The sequence below is a fragment of the Drosophila bipectinata genome, chromosome 4 (genome assembly GCF_030179905.1).
Source record: "Drosophila bipectinata strain 14024-0381.07 chromosome 4, DbipHiC1v2, whole genome shotgun sequence".
NCBI lineage: Eukaryota > Metazoa > Arthropoda > Insecta > Diptera > Drosophilidae > Drosophila > Drosophila bipectinata.
This window is the reverse complement of record NC_091740.1, coordinates 7653314-7672723: the sequence shown is the minus strand read 5'-3', so window position 1 is coordinate 7672723 and position 19410 is coordinate 7653314. Positions and strand designations below refer to the sequence as shown.

Here is a 19410-nt window from a genome sequence, read left to right as displayed (position 1 = left end):
TTAGTTTTAATTGAAATATTAATAATATCTTAATTCTTTATTATACCCTTGCAGAGGGTATTATAATTTTGTCCAAAAGTGTGCAACGCAGTAAAGGAGATATCTCCGACCCTATAAAGTATATATATTCTTGATCAGGATCACCTCCTGAGTTGATATGAGCATGTCCGTCTGTCTGTTTCTACGTAAACTAGTCTCTCAGTTTTAAAGCTTTCGACTTAAAACGTTGCACACACCCTTCTTTCCTTGGCTCGCAGTATATAAGTCGTAACGACTATATCCTATAGCTGCCATATATCTGATTGATCGGAAATAGTATAACTTTGGTGTTTTTAGAGTTAGAGAGTTCCAATTTGACATGAGAGCAAATTTCATAAGGATCGGCGGACTATATCTTATAGCCGCCATACTGAACTATCGAAAATGACCAAACTTTCGTGTTTTTGAAGATAGGAATCTGAAACTTAGTACAGGTTATATTTTTGCTTAGATTATATTTTTGCTTGTTTTATATTAAATCCATTTGAAACGAAAATACAAATCAATTTTTAAATCGGACATAGATTCACTCGAGAATTATTTATGTGTCTATGTTCCAGTTATAACACCAAAACACTGTACAGGGCGTTGACTCGCAAACTCTTATATGTTTAAAGAGATTCTACCCAGCGATCTGTCTTCCCGTGTTGTACACTAATATTGAAAACATATGTAAATAATTGTAAATTATTGTATATAGTCTAGGCCCATATTCCATATGTACCATACCAACCTCATCTTCTAAACGCCCGGATATGTTCAAATGGTCCTAAACGTTTCCGGCGATAATAAGAAAAATTTAACTTGTTTAAGACAGTGCATTGACGACTGCACACCAATTTTGCTGTACTCATTAACAGCTGTACAACTATGGAATGAGTGGAACCCTACCCTATGGAACCCTACCCACTCACACCCAAATACACTGTGCAGAACAAAGGTGTGCCCACTCTTAGAATAAGTGATTCATTTGTCGTTTTGGATGCATTCATGCAGAAGTCTATTAAATATTATTATCTATTATCTATACCAGCTGATTGTCGACCACCTGCCGTGATCTGCGCAATTGTAGTGGGGGCAACCACGTATATTTGGCTGCTATGTACAAGGTGACATACAACAAATTTGCGTTTTAAAATAGCTATGAAAAAACAACGAGTAAATATTTTTCAACATTTTTTTTTATTTTATTGGATAGCTTAAACATTGCGGTGTATGTATGAAAAAACGCTTTGTTTATATGGCTGCTTCGGCTGGCTTACCGCGCAAAAGATCGATTGTGGCGTTGGCTGTGTGGCACGTAGCGCCGTCCGGATAGAACCATATGTCGGTTATGTCTCCTCTTCCATTCGGAAAAAGAAAAAGTTTTTCAACATGCCGCGATAACATACACAATTACCGGCTACGACGCGTCGCGACGGCTCACTCCCCGTTTTCAAAGAAAAACGGCCCAATGATGCGACCCAACCACATAACGCACCAAACAGTCACTCGTTGTGAATGCATTGGCTTCGAAAGACGACATGTGGATTTTCTGAACCCCTAATGCGACAGTTTTGCTTAGTTTCAGAAAACATGGTAATACGGTAAAAATGGTCATCTTCGACCAAACCCTCCTGAGCCCATTCCGCGAACCGAAAACGCATTGGATGGTCATGTGGGTTAAGCTACTAAGCCAACTGAATCTTATATGGCCTTAGATGGAAGTCTTTTATTAAAATCCGTTGCAGGGAAGTGCGCGAAATGTCCAACTCTTGAGCACGGTGCCGAGTTGACGTGTTGTTTTATCAATCAGCGCTCCAGTCTTAAGCACACGCTTCACAAAACTATTTAAAAACTTCCTGGAAGGCATGGAATTTCGACCGAAATTTTCTTCCAGTTTCTTGCGGTTTCAGGCTCTCGTGTGTAATTTGTTTCTTCCACTTTTCGAGCGTAAACTTAACCATTTCGTAAGCCGCAAACCGTCTTAATATTTGAACCATTGACAAAAACATTCGAAATGTCAAAGTCAAAATTATCGATAGTTCAAAAAGAAAACGCTAGATGGGCCACCCTGCGTGGGCTACTCTCTCAGAGAGAGAGTTCCTGGAAGAGAAAGCTCTTATCGCGCCTCTTACATCAGCGGTTTGATTCCTCGCGGAGGCCTATCAGAAGTCCTACCCAGGAAGAATTTAACGCAAAAACAAATTTTTTTTTGGTCTTGTGTTTTTTTTGGTTTTCTTACGAGACTAACAAAATGTGTTAAAATCTTTAAGTACAAAATTATTGTGTACTTAAATCCTTAAGTACAAAAACAATTTGTTTAACTGTATTTATGTTATGTTAGACTCTCCTAATAATTGTCGCTGGATAAGACGGTCGTTATGACGAAGGCGGGAACGGTTACATACCAACGTTAATGATCTAGCGAGGTGGTTTCGATGGGTTAACAGTTATGTGTGATATAGTTCTGATAGTTAGTCAGAACTATACGGTGATAGGTCTCAGGATCTTTGCTTGGGCTCTCTGCACGATTTCTACATTGCTATTGCTGGCGCTCCCTCACAATTGGTTTCAAAACGGAGTTGTAGAGAAGGATCTTGTTGTCCATACTGAGGGGGAAACGGAAGTTTATAAACCAATACAGACTGTTTGCCTTCAGCCTTAGTTGAGTTTGTTTAGCTTAAATATGCGAGCGCCAGGTAAGCCGTCGGTCAAGATGTACGCCAAGATATGTTACTTCATCTGACTGAGGATACACGGTGTTGTTGGTGTAAGGTTTGGGAAATTTCATCTATTGAATACGCCATGTTTTATACGTCAGTCTGAGAGCCATTTCTTAACTACACCAAGATGATTCGCAAATTGCGCTGAAGTTTGTTGTGGACATTTAGATCGGCTGAGGATCGTGGTGTCGTCGGCAACCGTTTTGAAAGATGCATTTAAATATTTATTCCTTTACTCGAGATATTAATAAAATTCCGCCACCCTTTGAGCACTATTTTTCTTATTGTAGCCGTGTTCGGACGCGCTTTTGTCGACCGCTTTTGTCGACCCGCACTCCAAATCCGCCTCCAAAACAGAAATCTCGTCAGTTTGTTAATGTTTTTGAAAAATGGTTTGATGCCAATCTGTTTCAATGTCTAATCTACACCCACAAAGAATACAAATTCAGCCAAATCGGATAATTGTAAGAGGAGTTATAGACTTTTTAGTATGCTTCCCTACTAAATCGGTAGTTTTTCTTTAAGGGGTTGTAGGGTGGATGTATAAAAATTCTTGCTAAGAATTCATACCGTTGAGAATTAAACATTAAAGGATAAGAATTCATACCGTTGAGAATTAAACTTTAAAGGATAAGGGATAAAGCACACCAAACTTGAGGGTTAGCTTTACTCCAATTGCGGCAGTTTTGTTTGGCTTCACTTCTTGAGCGAGTTGGCAAGCACGCAAACCAAGATCCTGCCGCAAAATCTTCCATAAAGTGGACGAATACAGATTTAATTCCGGTGCTCAATGGCGGACGGACTCATTCCGTCCTTTTTCAATGCTACACTCTACAGTAGCAATAGCTTTTTCTGTACGCACCTCTGGGGATGCAAGTTATCAATAAGAGTAAACGTGGTGCGAAAACGTTCCATGGTTAATCGAATTAACTACTCTGATGGAAGATTTTGTGGACGGTAACGAAACGTAATGTATTCGAAACGTATTCCGCACAGAACCATTATTTTCGAAATAATATTGCACTATTAGCAAGTGCTTTACAGGCATGAGTCTTTTCATGATGAATTGCCAAACCAAAATGAGAATAAATTATCTGACAGTTGGTAAATTGGATGCCATCTTGAACAATAATACCAACTTTGTATACCTCTTAAAAAAAAGCCCTTTACATTTGTGACTCCCAGCAAGGCAATTTCAAAACCAAATTTTTCGTTTTTTCCCTATACTCCGCGATCGATTTAAGCCGAATCAAAGATTCTAAAGTACATAGATGGGACATCTCATACAAAGAAAAATTTTCTATGGCGGGTTCCAGCAGTGGAACCAGCAGAAGGGTTAGAGCCCGTGGAACCCGCTCTCAAATGTTTTCATTTTTTCCGTCGTGGAGCCCACTGTAATAAATACAACATTTGAGAGCGGGTTCCACGACAAACGGCTGGCCGATGAGAGAGGGAAAGAGAGAATTATATTTTTAGATCGTAACATCTTTGGAACGATGAAAGTTTGAAACGTTGTAATCGAACCAATGTAAGAGTAAAGAGATCAGAAATATCTTTTACTATCCTTACTCGTCAGCTCTGTGTTTGGTATGGATTCTAGCGCCTCCTTTAACACCAATTTAAAGTAACACCATAAAATCAACTTCGAGGGTAGCCTAGATGGATAGTGCGCGGTCCTTATTCATGGGGTCCTGGGTTCGTTTTCATTAGCGGACGGTTGTTTAAATTTTAATAAAGCTTTAGTTTTATGATTCTTTTTATATTTACTTATATTTTTTTATTAATTTTTTTTTTTACATTTAATTTTTACGTTATTATTATTATACTGCAATTGTTGTAAAAATAAGTGACGGACGTGTAGAATGACAAAATTCCGGAAGGACTCCCTTGAAATTTTATTAGAATTTTATTAGCGGGACATAATGAAGAATACAACAATTTTACAATTGTAAAATTAAAGAAAAATATTACAATAAAAGAAAAATAAAAAATAAAATAATTATAAAAGAAAGAAATAGTTCAAAGTCCTTACGAGAATTTGAACACAGAAAATTTGACATAGAGTAACTACTCTATGCATTACGCTACCATCCTGTCTCGATCTGCGGCGATCAAAAATACTATTTGTTCTACCAACTACCACATCGGCGCATCGAAAACAGAAACGAGAAATTGAAATTGAAATTTGGAAGCCAAAACATTTTTACTCCGTCGTGCGAGCAGTCACACATACACACATAGGTTTACATTTTTGTTGACGGGTACATGGTAAAGAGTTCTAAAAATAGAATCGTATGCATGTGCGTTTCCCCCCTCACCAACAAGCTCGACGCAAAAAGTTGACCGTTTTGGGCCCTGATGTCCCATCTATGTACTTTATAATCTTTGGTTATACTTTTCTCTTTATTTTTTTTTATCCAAAATTATTAGAACGTTTTTATATATTAATATTTTTGCATATTATAACATAGCTAAGTTTCGAAAACTTAAAAATAAGTACATAAACTTGTATTAATATAAACGTTTTTCTAAATCAAAGTAAAAAATGGTATACTTTTAATCTCGTCTTCAACACTATATACTTGGGCTGCATCTTCCGGTTTTGGAGAAACTAAAAATGCAATAACTTCACTTGACAATGAGTGTGATTTTTAACGTAGTTTTTGCCTTCTTTGCAGACATAGCAGCTTCTTCAACAAGTAGAAGTGTTGAATTTTTCTTTGCATGTTCGGAAGCAAATTTTTTTTTATGCCGTAAACTTCCTTCTTCATAAGAGACTAATATTTCTGTGTGCTTTATTCAGCAGTCTCTTAATTTGAACAATAAGGTTTTTTTATTTTGTTTTTAATCACCTCGTTTAATCACAAATCGTTTTCCGGAAAATTATTTGGAATTACTTAGACGCAAACCCAGTCAAAAGTAGCGTTGAAATTCCGATTTGCATCCAGCCAAACTTCTAGTATCACCTCAACGAATAGCAACCTTGCTTGAATCTGTTGACATATTTATTAAATGCCAATTATTTAAATGCTATCTGAATATACACATAATAACTCATACTACCACATAAGTTGTTATTTGAATCCTGTTGTATCTTGCTAGATATGCTCCACGAAACACAAATATTTTCAGGTTAGAATCAACAAAACTACTGTTTACGTATTACATTAAAAACATGACAACACAAAAGCACATATAATTAAACACTTATTAAAATATTTTCTACATACCATGCAAATCATTTTTTCATTTTAAGGTATTTTAATTGGTCAAACTGTTTAAAAATTCGAGAACGCCAAAATTTAGGAACTTCACTAATCAGCAAGCTTGCACGCACCACGTGGCAAGAACAGCTCACTTTCAAGAGCTGATGCAAGACTCCACAGGGAGGAGGGCTCAAAAATAAAATACAAAATAAATATTTTCGATGTCTAGGGACTTTTCTTAGCTAGAAATAATTGTAACATTATTGATATATTAACACGAACTTTTCCGGTTTTGGGCAAAATAAAGGCATTTCATCCCAATGTTTTTTGGAAGCTGCTTACTCTGGCCTATATTCAGGATAAATTGGTTGGGCTATTTCCCGTTACCAAGTTCTGGTAATGCATGCTTTGGGTGACAGATCTTATTAGGAGAGACGAGCAATAAAAATTAATGGTCTTAAAGGGTGACAGGTCGGCTGCCCAGGTAAAAGTTAAACAGGTCTTGCTTGTCTATTATTTTTCAAAAATGGGCAAGAAAGCAGTTCACGACGGGGAAGAAAGCAGGGAAAATACCCGTGTAGGTGAGATTTTGCACGTAAATATATTCGGCCGGAAAATATTTTCTTAAGGGAGTTGACAAGTTTTCCAATTTCTCATTGGTGCAGCATATTGCTTCGCGCACTATTGAAGACTTTGAAGTTTTTATTTTGCTCTTGGTTAATGTTTTTCCCAGCATTAAAACCATATACTGTGATAATAAACCAGCTTTTGTTTTTACTTTCTTTACATAAAGGGCTCCTCCGTTACATAGCACTTCAAACGGTCACGTGAAGAGAACTGAAACGATAGATTGTTCATGTTGTCCAATTATTTCGCCTAGCAGCCATAGTGCTGCGCCGAGTACCATACGAAAAAATCGGAATCGGTCTATAATGGGCGAAGACTAGCAGCCGAATAGCAAGCATCGGGCGAACATCGGAAGAAAAAAGGTTCGAAAGGTTCGAAAAAAAAAGGGAAGAAAAAGATCCGTCAACAAAAATGTGAGCCTTTATATGTATTCGTGACTGCTCGCACGACGGCGTAAAAATGTTTTGCCTTCCAAGTTTCAATTTCAATTTCTCGTTTCTGTTTTCAATGCGCCAATGTGGTAGTTAGTAGAACAAATAGTATTTTTAATCGCCACTGATCGAGAAGGGGTGGTAGCGTAAATCATAGAGTAGTTACTCTATGTATACTTTTTTGTAAGGACTTTAAACATTTTTTTTCTTTTATAATTAATATTTTTTTTATTTTTCTTTAATTGTAATATTTTTCTTTAATTTTAAATTGTAAAATTTTTTAATTTTTCATTGTGTCCGGCTAATAAGGGAGTAGGGATTCAATAAGAGGATTCAAGGGAGGGGATTCTAGGGAGTCCGTCCGGCATTTTGTCATCCGACACGTCGTTCACTTATTTTTACAACGATTGTAATAGTATGCAAATAAAAAATAATAATAAAGTAAAAAATAAAAGTAAATATAAAAATAATCATAAAACTACAATTTTCTAAAAATTAAAACTACCGCCCATTATGAAATCGAACCCAGAACCCCAAGAATAAGGAGCGCGCACTATTCATCTAAGCTACCCTCGAAGTTGATCTAATGATACTTAAAATTGGTTTTAAAATTGGCTCTTCATGAGCTGAAGAGTAAGGATAGTAGAAGATATTTCTGATTTCTTTGCTATCACATTGGTTCGATTTGAATGTTTCGAACTTTCATCGTTCCGAAGATGTTACGATCTAAAAATAGAATTCTCTCTTTCCCTCTCTCATCTGCCAGCCGTTTGTCGTGGAACCCGCTCTCAAATGTTTTCATTTTTACAGCGGGTTCCACGACGGCTAAAAATGAAAACATTTGAGAGCGGGTTCCACGACGCGGCCTGCCACAATGCCGTAGGACCCGCACTTGTAGGCATTTTTACAGCGGGTTCCACTACGAACTGAAACGATGTTAAGGTGATTTTAAAATTTTGTATTTTTTTTATTGAATTATAAATATAGGAAAACACATTAAAAGAATAAAAAAATATAATATAAATAGATTAAAAATTTAAAAAAAAAATGGATGTCCCGAGCCTAGTTTGAACTCGTTTTACTTTGTACATCAGCCAAGCACTCTACCACTAGGCTACCCCTCATTCGTTGTCGCGGTGTTTTAGTTCCAGCGCTGGAATCCGCCATAGAAAATTATTCTTTGTATAAGATGTCCCATCTATGCACTTTATAATCTTTTACATTACATGCATTTGACATAACATTTGAGAATATGGCCTTTTGAATAAATAAATTGAACTTTAATAACTATATATTTTATGGTTGCCTATATTTAAAATTAATTGGTTTTGAAATAAATATGGAAGGTATGTTGTTAATAATTTGGTTTTGCTGTGGAAAAAAATTGTATACTGATTTAATAAATTAAAAAATAAAAAATTATTGTATTTTGATTTTCTCTCATGTAGACATACGCTTAACATAACCGGAATTGAGAACTACCACACCTTAAGAGTTTCTATACCGCACTGCTGGTCTGAGCCTGCTATGGGTAATGTACTGAGAAAGAACCTAGAGCCACCCGCTGTGCAGCAAGCCGCATTTGAAGACACAGTAAGAATTTCTAATAGCTTTTTTTGTTAATTTAGCTAGTAGGTTTTTTCAGAAAAAAGTGTGAAAGAAATTTTAACCAAGAGCTATGGTTAAGTACATTTAAATACTAGAAGACTTTTAAAAAAGTTTTTAAAAATATTGTGTTTTATCATATTTTTCTTAAATTGCAGGTGTATCAGATGGATATAGCTAGAAACATATGTGTGCGAGAAAATTGTTCGGAACTTACATCATTTGTTAAAAATAGTCCAACCGCATCGAAAGTCACACGACAAATTGAACCATCGTCTTTTAAAGAAGAAACTTTGTTTCAGTCAAAGTTGTCGACGGAAAGAAAAACTATGTTAAAATATCGACACAGCCTTCCAAATATTTCAGTATCGTATTACGAAGAACAAAATAATACAAAAAATTTAGATGCTCTTCTTTTAAAAGATACAGCGATACCACGGCATGTGAAAACCATTCCCTCTCAAAGAAGCAACTTTCCTTCAGGTAGTAATGTAAATGAAAGAAACGCTTGTGTTAGTGGGCGGTTGCAAATTCGAGTGGTTCCCAAAGGTAAGTAATTTTTTCTTTATACAAATTGAGATAGGAAAAACCATAATAATTTAATGAAACACAAATATACAGCGGTGACACCTAAACTTCATGTTCACTTCTGGGTGGCACCCAGAAGTTTAGGGGTTTATGAACATGAAGTTTAGGGGGCCCCTGCCCATCCACAGGAGAGCATGTTCGGCGAACATGTTGTGCTCGACGAAATTTTTCCTGTGGATGGTAGTGTGCGTTGTCAAATTTTGTGTTCGTCAAAATGTTCGAATGGAATTGAAATCGTTCCATTTTGACAACGTTTGCAACAACATGCTCGCCAATGGATGGCAATGTTGGCACGAACGTCAGTTTGAAAAAACGTTTTGGTAGAGAAAAATGAATAAAAAGTGCAATATTATTTTGCAATATTATTTATGGCAAATACTTATTGCCGTAAGTGCAATTAGAGTGCCGCTATAGTTGTCCGTTGACATATTGATAGTTTGAAAATTTATCGAAAAATGATGTTCGCACGAATGTTGGCTCTAGTTAGTGATGAAAATGAAATTCAAGTAGGCGAGCATGTTGACGAACAAGCTCGCCTGTGGATGGGCCCCTTCATTAAAAAAGTAGTTTCGTTTTTTAAACTGTTTTCAATATTAATACATTCCGTGGACTTAACTAGAACAAGAAAGAAAAGCTTACTTAGGGCGGAGCCGAAATGGTTATACCCTTGCAGTTAAAACCGGATATATATCACAAACATCGGATATAGTTGGATCGGATATTTCCGATCAATCAGTTATATGACAGCTATAGGATATAGTCGGCCGATCCCGGTCGTTCCGACTTATATACTGCGTGCAAAGGAAAGAAGGGTGTTTGAAAAATTTCAAGTCGATAGCTTTAAAACTGAGACAAGTTTGCGTAGAAACAGACAGACAGGCGGACAGTCGGACATTCTTATACCAACTCAGGAGGTGATCCTGATCAAGATCAAGGGGTTGCGCGTCCCTCAGGTCGGTCGCTGGGTGGGAAAGTCATTGCGACGAAGGCGTGATTGGTTGCTCAACCTTGTTAGACCTCTCGCCAGGTGGTTAGGGTGCACCGATAGCTTGGTTACTTTACTTTTACAGAAGTACTTTACCTTCTGTTCTGCGATCGCTTCTTTGACTGGTAGAATGTTTAAGTCGCGGTGTATGTTTTCGTTGCGAACGTACCACGGTGCCCCGGTGATTGTTCTCAAGATCTTCGACTGAACTCTTTGAACTATGTCAATGTTGCTATTGCGTTCCCCCATAACTGAAGGCCTTACATCCATATAGGTTTTAGTACCGAGTTGTACAGCAGGACTTTATATTCAAGACTAAGAGGTGACCGAGCGTTGATAAGTCAATGAAGGCCGCTGGCTTTTAGCTTTAGGTGTGTTCTTTTGGCTTCAATGTGCCGGCGCCATGTGAGTCTTCTGTCGAGATAAACTCCTAGGTATGTTATTTCGTTTGCTTGTGGGAGTAGAGTGTTGTTTAATGTTATCGGCGGGCAGTTTTTCCTGTTCAGAGTGAACGTAACATGCTTGCATTTTAGTTCGTTCACTTTAATTCGCCAGTCTGACAGCCATTTTTCGACATCGACCATATGATGAGCTAGCTGCGCAGTTGCTTGAATCGGGCATTTTGAGCGGCTAAGAATAGCTGTGTCATCGGCAAACGTGGATATTGTTAGACGTGTGCTTGTCGGGATATCTGCTGTGTAGAGGACATATAATATTGGCCCTAGCACGCTGCCTTGAGGAACTCCAGCTCCAACAGTGTAATCATCGGATATAGCGGTGTTGCACCTCACGACAAATTTTCTGTCGTGAAGGTAAGACTTCAAAATCTTGTGGGTGATGTGGGTGAGCATTGTCTTGATCTTGTACATTACACCTTCCAGTCAGACTCTATCGAATGCTTGAGAGACATCTAAAAGTATGGCAGTACTCTCGTTTTTCGAACGCGTTCCGAATTTCGGATGTTATCCTGTTGACCTGCTCAATTGTTCCATGCTTTTCACGAAACCCAAATTGGTGTGACGGGATTCCTTCCTGGATTCTCAGGTATGTGTTTATCCGAGTCATTAAACATTTTTCAAAGAGTTTAGATAGGCAAGAGAGTAGGCCTATAGGTCTATACGACGTGGGGATAGTGTGGTCTTTTCCCGGCTTTGCTATCATTATTATAATTGACTTTTTCCATCTCACTGGAAAGTGGCCAAAGTGAGAGTGACAACGGCGCAGTATGGGAGCTCAATGATCATTTTGGGAGTTATGAGGTCGCAGCCCGGGGATTTTTTCGGATTCAGTTGTCGTTTGATGATGTTAACCATTTCGTTTGGGCGAAATTCAATCGGCTCATGTTGAGGCTGGGGCTCATCTGATAGAGTCGGTAAAGTAAACGCATTGGTGGCAGGATTTCGTTGGAAGACATTTTGAAGGTGTTTGGCAAACGTGCTGGCTCTGTCTGCGTCGCTGCGCGCCCACCCGCCTGTGGAATTTCTAATAGGCATCACGGTTTCTTTCGGTGAGCTCAGAGTTGGGTGTTTCGTACCGTTAGTTGACAATTGCTCTATGTAGCGGTGGTGGACATACGTTTTTTCTTGCTGTAGAGCTTGATCAAGTTGATGTTTCAAGCGTTGCTTAGCAAGTTGAAGCGTTGCTTAGCAGATGGCGATCTGTGACATTGCCATTCTCGACGTAAGCTTCGCTTTTCGAGGACGAGCTGTTCGATTTGTAGATTTGTCTTCTTTTGAAAGGGTTGTGTGTTTATAGTTTGAGGTGTTGAAACTCGAGCTGCAGAGACGAGTACAGACTCCAGCGAATTAACAAAGCTGTCTACGTTGGCTTCGTCGCTGAGGTGAGGACTCAGCTCAATGTGTGAGCTGATGTACTTCCTGTACTTAACCCAATTGGTTTTATGTGAGGTCAGATTTGATGATTGTTCGCATGTTCCTGGGTGTTCGAGTAGAATAAAAAGGACAGGCGAGTGATCAGATGAAAGATCCGAAAGGCATTCGGCGCTTATCAGATTTTTAGGAATGTTTTTGGTAATCACAAAGTCAATTAAATCGGGAAGTTTCTTTGGGTCTGCCGGCCAGTATGTTGGTGTGCCAGAAGAAGCATAGTCTAGCTTGTTCTTAGCTTTGATAATGGCATTATAGAGCTGCTTTCCTTTTGGGGTCACGAGACGAGATCCCCAGTGTGTGTGCTTGGCATTGTAGTCTCCTGCTGCTATGAAGTGGTCTCCGAGTGAGTTGAAAAACTCCATAAACTCATCTTCGGCTATGGTGAAGCGTGGGGGGCAGTATACGGCAGCTAGAGTTAATTGCTTGCCAGTATTTAGGTGTATATTTATTGATGTGGCCTGTAGGTAGTTTTTTCAAATTTCGTATGATAATGGTGCTTGACACGGCTTCTGATTAAAATTCCAGTCCCGCCGCGTGCTTTACCGTCTGGATGATTTGTTCCATAGAATGAATATCCTCGTAGTTGGAAATTGTATCTGTTCGTAAGATGTGTTTCTGAAAGCAGCATTACGTCGATTTGATTGTCTAGTTGGAATTGCGCTAACTCGAGTTTATGCTGCGAAACGCCGTTAGCGTTCCATGTAGATATTCGTTGGGAAGTCATTATTTGGATTGTTGTGAAACCAGCATTTGTATTAATAGATTTTGGTTTCGCATTAGATCTTGCATAGTTGTACGCATAAACGACATGAACTCCGTAAGGCTTTGTTGTAGACTGCATATCATAGCTTCAAAGTTACTTTTTGGCTGCTCCGGCGGTTGATGCTGCTGAGCCGTGTTCGGTTCTTGGTGTGCTGATTGCGGCAGTGAGCTTTTTGAGGCTGGGGTAGCCAATCCTGATTTTAAAGCGCTTGCGTATGTGACATTTTTGTCAGAGTTTATGGGTCCTAGTGAGGATCTGGCTGCAGTCGAGAAGAAGACTTCAGGGTTTGACCTGGAGGCTATGAACTGATTATTTTGGGTGCTGGCAGTAAATCCCCTCTGGTGGATACGACTTTTCAGCTCCTTATAAACTGGGTAACCTCTATAGTTAGCAGTGTGATTTCCACCGCAGTTGCCGCACTTTTTCGAGATTTGGTCATCTCGCTGGGCAGTGTGCGGAGTCATGAAGCTCACCACAAACTACACAGACTGGGCACAGTTACAGTAAGACCTTGTATGGCCTTATTCTTGGCAGCTCGCACATTGTACCGGGCCATTGCGTTTGTGCGGCTCCTCAACTGTAGTTCTGCGGTGCAGCAGGAACTGAAGATTGTATATAGGGTGCACTTCGTATTTCTTTAGGGGCTTAATTTGTGGTTCGAGCTCAACCTTCAAGAGTGGCTGTGGCTTTCTATCCCCGTTAGAGATATTGAACACTGTCTTAGCGCTAAATCCCTTCTTTTGTAGCGCCTTTGTTATCTCTGCAGGCGATACTTCGGGCTCTATGCCCTTAAGTACGACTTGCAAGCCCTTGCTGCTTTTTAGCTGATACGTATAAAAGCTCTTTTTTTTGTCGGTGAGGTATTTCGATAATACTCTGTAATTATCTTCAGACATCGTTTGAACTTTTGTTTCCTGGATGTTGCCCTCTACGAGTGGTATTATGTGGAAGTTGTCCTTGCCAATGAGCTCTATAATTTTGTTGACAAGAGCGTTGGAACTTTTTTCTCGTATGTATATTGGCGGGGGCTTAGGCTTCCTTTTTTCGACTTCTGTAGATTCGGCGTCATCCTCATAGTCTGCCAAGATTTTAAAACGGTTTGAGTTCGTGCGCGTTTCTATTGCGGCTCTAACATAGCCGCATGCTAACATCATTGCCACGGGTTATTTTGCGTTGAGAGTTTAGGGGGCTCAGCTTTCTTTTTATTTGGATGTAGCGATCCATACCAGTCTGCACAGCCGGCTTAATATTTTCCTTGTTTTTGTTCTCTTTTTCGGGCAGCACAGCGGCAGAAGTATCAATGTTTGCGCTGCTAGCTGATGACGTCGTTAAACGCGCTGTCGTTATAGTAGCGGTTGTTGTTGTTGTTACCGTTGACGTTGTCAAAGAGGTTGCGGTGCTAGTTACTGCGCTCTTTGGCTGCAGAGACATCGATGGTAGCGAGGGGAAGCTAGAACAGGCTCCCGGCAAGAACGGAAAAAATATTTCCTTTCCTTAAAAATAAAAAGTTTTTTAAGAATTAATAAATATTATTAATATAAATAAATAAATTATAATGCACATATGCAGGGCCGTAGCTATCATGGGGCAGGTGGGGTGGTGCCCCAGGGCCCCCGATATACAGGGCCCCGCCGGGGCCCCTTCTTATCGACCACTTTTTTAGTTCTGAAAAAGCCTTACCATGGCTTTCGAACTTTCTGAATGTGCTTTAAATGGATCACAATAGTCTAACAAAATAAAAAAATTCTAAATTTTTTACATTTTTCTTAAATAATGTACAAAAAAACATGTTTTCGCTTTATTTCAACATATCTCAGTATCTCATTTGGTAAATACCATTAAAAACGCCGCTTTCTCGCTTTGCAAGCCGCAAATTCGTCGATCGCTTGGCTGAAATCGATCTTTCTTGCTCGGTCATTTTCAATCGATAATAATGCCAATCCACACAATCGCTTTTGCCCCTTAACGCTTCTCAAATAATGTTTAATCAATTTCAATTTCGAAAAAAATCTTTCCGCCGTTGCAACTGTTTGCACACCTTCACATACCTTGAACAGTTCCCGTATCAAGAGACGATGCAGAAGTGGATGATAACCAATTAACGAATTTCCCGGAAATCTTTTTTGCTTCATTCTCTTTCTTTCGTTTTGCTTTCGCTCCGCTGTGATAGATACGATTCATCGCGCAAGTTAACAATTATATAATTGTACGCAGAATAATTATACAATTGTCTGATTCTATTGTTTGTCAATAGCACCTCAATTGAGCAGCTGATTCGCGTCAATCGAGGTATCAAACAGTGTTCGGGACTGTACTGGCGACTGAAGCATTAATCAAGGTTTATATTTACAAAAAAAAAAAAAAAAAAAGGAAAAAAAAAAAAGAAGAAAATTTTTTTTTTGAAAATATTGATTTTTGGCGCCATAATTCCCCAAAAATAACCGATTGAATAGGTGGGGATGCCATTAATTAAGTGGCACCGTTCAGTGGCCCAGGCTTGCACTGGAAAGCTTTTACATGCCATCATGGCGAAAGGCTTAGCCGGCTTGCATTTCCGCTTGGAACCTTAAAGTTCTTTTCAATCTAACCGGCGAGGAAGACAGACGTTTCCGAAAGCTCCAGCCAAATCAAAGCCGCCTGGCCATCTTCCTGAATCCCGGACAGAAACCGCCGGAACGGATTTCTTCAGAGTTTTTGCCCAAATTGGAGAACACCCTCTGTCTCCGACAAGATTCCCACGTGGATCACGTGGATCACTGGACCAGCATCCCGTCTAAGGCGGATCGACGTCCCTGCTGGCTAAAGGAGCCTAACTAATCCTCTAGAGCCGTGGACACCACGGGAATCAACGGCCGCTTTTCCGACTTGGATCGCCGTCATCTGTCCCTGGGAGCACCCTCGACGTGGACTGGCGAATCCGGGGATTTTACGCCCAAAGGGGAGCTCATCGATCACCAACCGGAGCGACCCCAAGTGCCGTGAACCCGCTCGTGTCCCGCTGAGCACCTTGCCTTCGATCCCAATTGGGAATCGGCTGCTCCGCGGGTCAATCGCCAGAGTTGGGAAAAATTAGGGCTAGGTAGGGCTTCTAGCGAACACAATAACACCAGTGTCTCGCAAACTCTAAATTCTCACTTCCTATTTTTTCTTTCCTTCTTCTGTCCGTCTGGAATTGTGCCCTTAGTTCTTCCGGTTTTTATAGCTCCTTTTATAACATTTTTTTTTGTTGTTGTCGCAAGCACGCTAAATTCTATTCTAATTAATAATAATGTGTGGCTAGTGTTAGGTTTTACATATACGCAAGACCACCACCCCCAAAGCCGACGAGCTAGAGCCGGATAATAAAGCGTGCCCCGCAATTGTAGAATCTAAAGATACGTCCGATCACGGCTACCCGTTACACGCTACAGGACCACTATACGCGCGGGAAATTCAAACGTTCCACACATAGACAACCCTAAGCGTACTTTAAAATTTGACAAAAGACTTCCGTATAGGGGGCCCCAAATTTACTTGTTGCCCCAGGGCCCCCGAGGCCCTAGCTACGGCCCTGCACATATGTAAATACAAAAAAGGCTTTTCGGAACAAAAAACGCAGTGGTCGGAACGGCCCTATCCCGAGGGCATAGGAAATTTCTCTGCCCGAGCTCTGCCACACACACACAGTATAAATGTGTGAAACGTCATGCTCACAGCCTACTTTCTGGCATGATGAAGACTATACATTTTTGCAAATATATTTTATGAACAATTCAACAAGAGAACTCGATTAGCGTTGTGCACACAACAACTCAGTGAAAAGATCCATTGTGAAACAACTTCAAAGATCTTTCCAACAACACAATGAATTAGTTGCATTCCATCAGATAGTCATAAAATTGTCATCAGAGCCGATAAGGCGCCTGCAGGACAACATGCTGGATGTTTTAATGCGCGGTGATGGTGAGCATTGGGGTCACATCCTACAATATTAGGAGGCCAATGTTGCACTTTTCGCTATCTTCCGCTAGCCTTGTCACTAGCTCGTCTGGGGGTTTCGGCCTTTAGTAGGCTATGTCCAGTGACCCTTCCTACTAACCAGGGTTCCTGGACCAGGGCGATGTCGGTTCCATTCTCAGCCAGAAGGAGAAAGAGGGTTGCTGCCGATACTGCCTTCCAGTGAAGGAAGGTTTATCTACAAAATCCGTAGGAACATATGCTCAATCAAGCTCCACTACTGTGATTTCTGCCCCTTCGTCGTCGGAGATTTCATCGTCATCCATGCGACTTGCTGCCATGCAAAGAAACAAAAAAAGATCAGTATTGTTGCCATCAGTGGTCGGCACCCCAATACATTGATATGATTTTAACGCATTAGTGTTAGTTCCGAATAGCAGAAAATAGACTGTGAGCATGACGTTTCACACATTTACACTGTGTGTGTGTGGCAGAGCTCGGGCAGAGAAATTTCCTATGCCCTCTGCTCTATGCCGGGCCTTGCCGACCTCTGATATATATACATATATATATATTTATGTTTTTTATACTCTTGCAGAGTGTATTATAATTTTGGTCAAAAGTGTGCAACGCAGTGAAGGAGACATCTTCGACCCTATAAAGTATATATATTCTTGATCAGGATCACCTCCTGAGTTGATATGAGCATGTCCGTCTGTCCGTCTGTCTGTCTGTTTCTACGCGAACTAGTCTTCATCTCAGTCTTCATCTAGCTTTCTTTGAGTTCGGACGTCTACTTTTTCGCTCATGTCGCCTCTCGTTTGCACCGAGTGCAGTGCAGAAGTTACTGCTACCCAACTTCGTGGGTGTGAGGCCGTTAGGTGCGCGTCGATCTGCCGGCGTGCCTATCACACCGCTTGTGTTGATTTGCCCTCGGAGGCTATAAAACTACTTATTAACATTCCGAACTTAATGTGGCAATGTGATAGCTGCGTCATTGGAAATGATTCGCATTCCAAAATTGATGAGCTAAATCATAAAGTTCAAGATCTGGAGTCCCGCTTCGAAAGCCTTAATGCGGGCTGTGCCCGCTGGACGCGCCTCCTCGGCTGGGGTGCAAGTTGTTGCTCCCCCTGCTATGCCCACCAGCACTGGGAGCATAAAGGCTACTCTGGGGCAGGCCCCAACGGCATCTAACGGGGCTGTCCCGAAGAAGAAGAAGCGGATCAACCCTAATAGGCGCATTCTGGGACAAGCTCCCAGTTGCGCTCAACTTCAAGTGCTTCCCACCTTGAAATACCTTCATGTGGGTAAATTCGCGACGTCTACCCAACCGGATGCATTGTGCAAATTTGTCGCAGATAAGCTGAACGTGGAGCCCAATGATTTAGTCTGTGGTAGGCTGATCAAAAAGGATGCTGACATCAACGCCCTCAAGTTCGTCAATTTTAAATTGGGAGTTCCGGAGCAAAATTTCCCAACAGTCTTCAATGACGATTTTTGGCCTATGTCGGTAAAAGTCAGCCGGTTTGTTCATAGAGAGCCGGCTAAGGTTTTTGACCTCCCGGCGATTCTACCTTTACCGCATTCGCAATCTTCAAAAAACCCCCAGTAAGCGGCGCCGCTGGCGCCGTTACATCGTTTTCTTCTCAAGCTGCAGTTCGTCACCCCGATTGCTCTCTGCTGCGCTACCAACAACAATCGGCGTGGGCGTTCATGGTAACGGTGGACGCTGTCTTCAATTCCTCCAATAATTGGCTTCGTTTGCTGATCTATATTCTTCAACAACAACTTTTTTCAAGGCGAGTTGTTTATTTCTTATCTTCACTTCTTGTGGATGCCCAGCAACAACAAGACGATGGTAATCGAGACGTTGGCAGCGCATCGCTTATCTTATCTCTTTTCGTTGGGCCACTCGCTGGTGCTTTCTTTTCGCCGATGGAAGATGTTTATTTACGTTTTGGACCCGTGGGTGGATCTTTGCTGCGTTTGGATGTGCCTGAATATGAACGCTCAATGTTTTCACCTGGCACGGAATCTGCCTTGCTACTGGACTCTCGCAGGTCTACTGATGAGTCTAATGGAAATTTCTATGTCTCCTTGTCGGCTATTTTGCAAGCTATGCGTATTGGATATGCCTCCACATGCACCAGTACCAGGAGTGCACTTTCACCATCACCGCCTTGCCGTCCAATTCCCAGTTTGGACTGTAGCTACTCGTCGTCCTTGGACCCTAATAAAAGCCTAAAAGTTCTATTCCAAAATATATCGGGAATGAGAACCAAGACCCGGATGGTATTCCTCAATTCTTCTGCCTGCGATTTTGATGTAATCATCCTTGTGGAAACCTGGCTCAATGACAAATTCAGCTCCTCTGAGTTCTTCGAGCCTAATTTGTACCATGTATTTCGAAAGGACCGAGATGCATTCAGTACCCAGTGTGAGCGAGGTGGAGGTGTGATCATCGCTATCCGTCGATCTCTTCAGGCTACACCACTGCGCCTTCCGGTGGCCGACCCTTTACTGGATCAGCTTGCGGTCTCAATCCAGGGCTTCCATGGCCCGTTCGTCATCATTTCAACCTGAGCTCCATTGTCTGGTCTTGGGACCCGGAATCTCCCTGCATGCTACCTAGC

At 40.8% G+C, this 19410-nt stretch overlaps 1 protein-coding gene across 6 annotated transcripts in view; it reads left to right on the top strand.

The window, feature by feature from the left end:
- Asator (tau-tubulin kinase asator) overlaps window positions 1-19410 on the top strand; it is a 160431-nt gene that overhangs the window by 91936 nt on the left and 49085 nt on the right. For 5 of the 6 annotated variants that reach the window (XM_070282322.1, XM_043213623.2, XM_070282317.1 and 2 more), the window contains 2 exons: window positions 8457-8601; window positions 8772-9162. The exons of the other annotated variant lie outside the window; for it this stretch is intronic. In XM_070282322.1, coding sequence (XP_070138423.1) covers window positions 8457-8601; window positions 8772-9162 — 536 coding nt within the window. The remainder of the gene's footprint in view (window positions 1-8456; window positions 8602-8771; window positions 9163-19410) is intronic. 6 annotated transcript variants of the gene reach the window in all.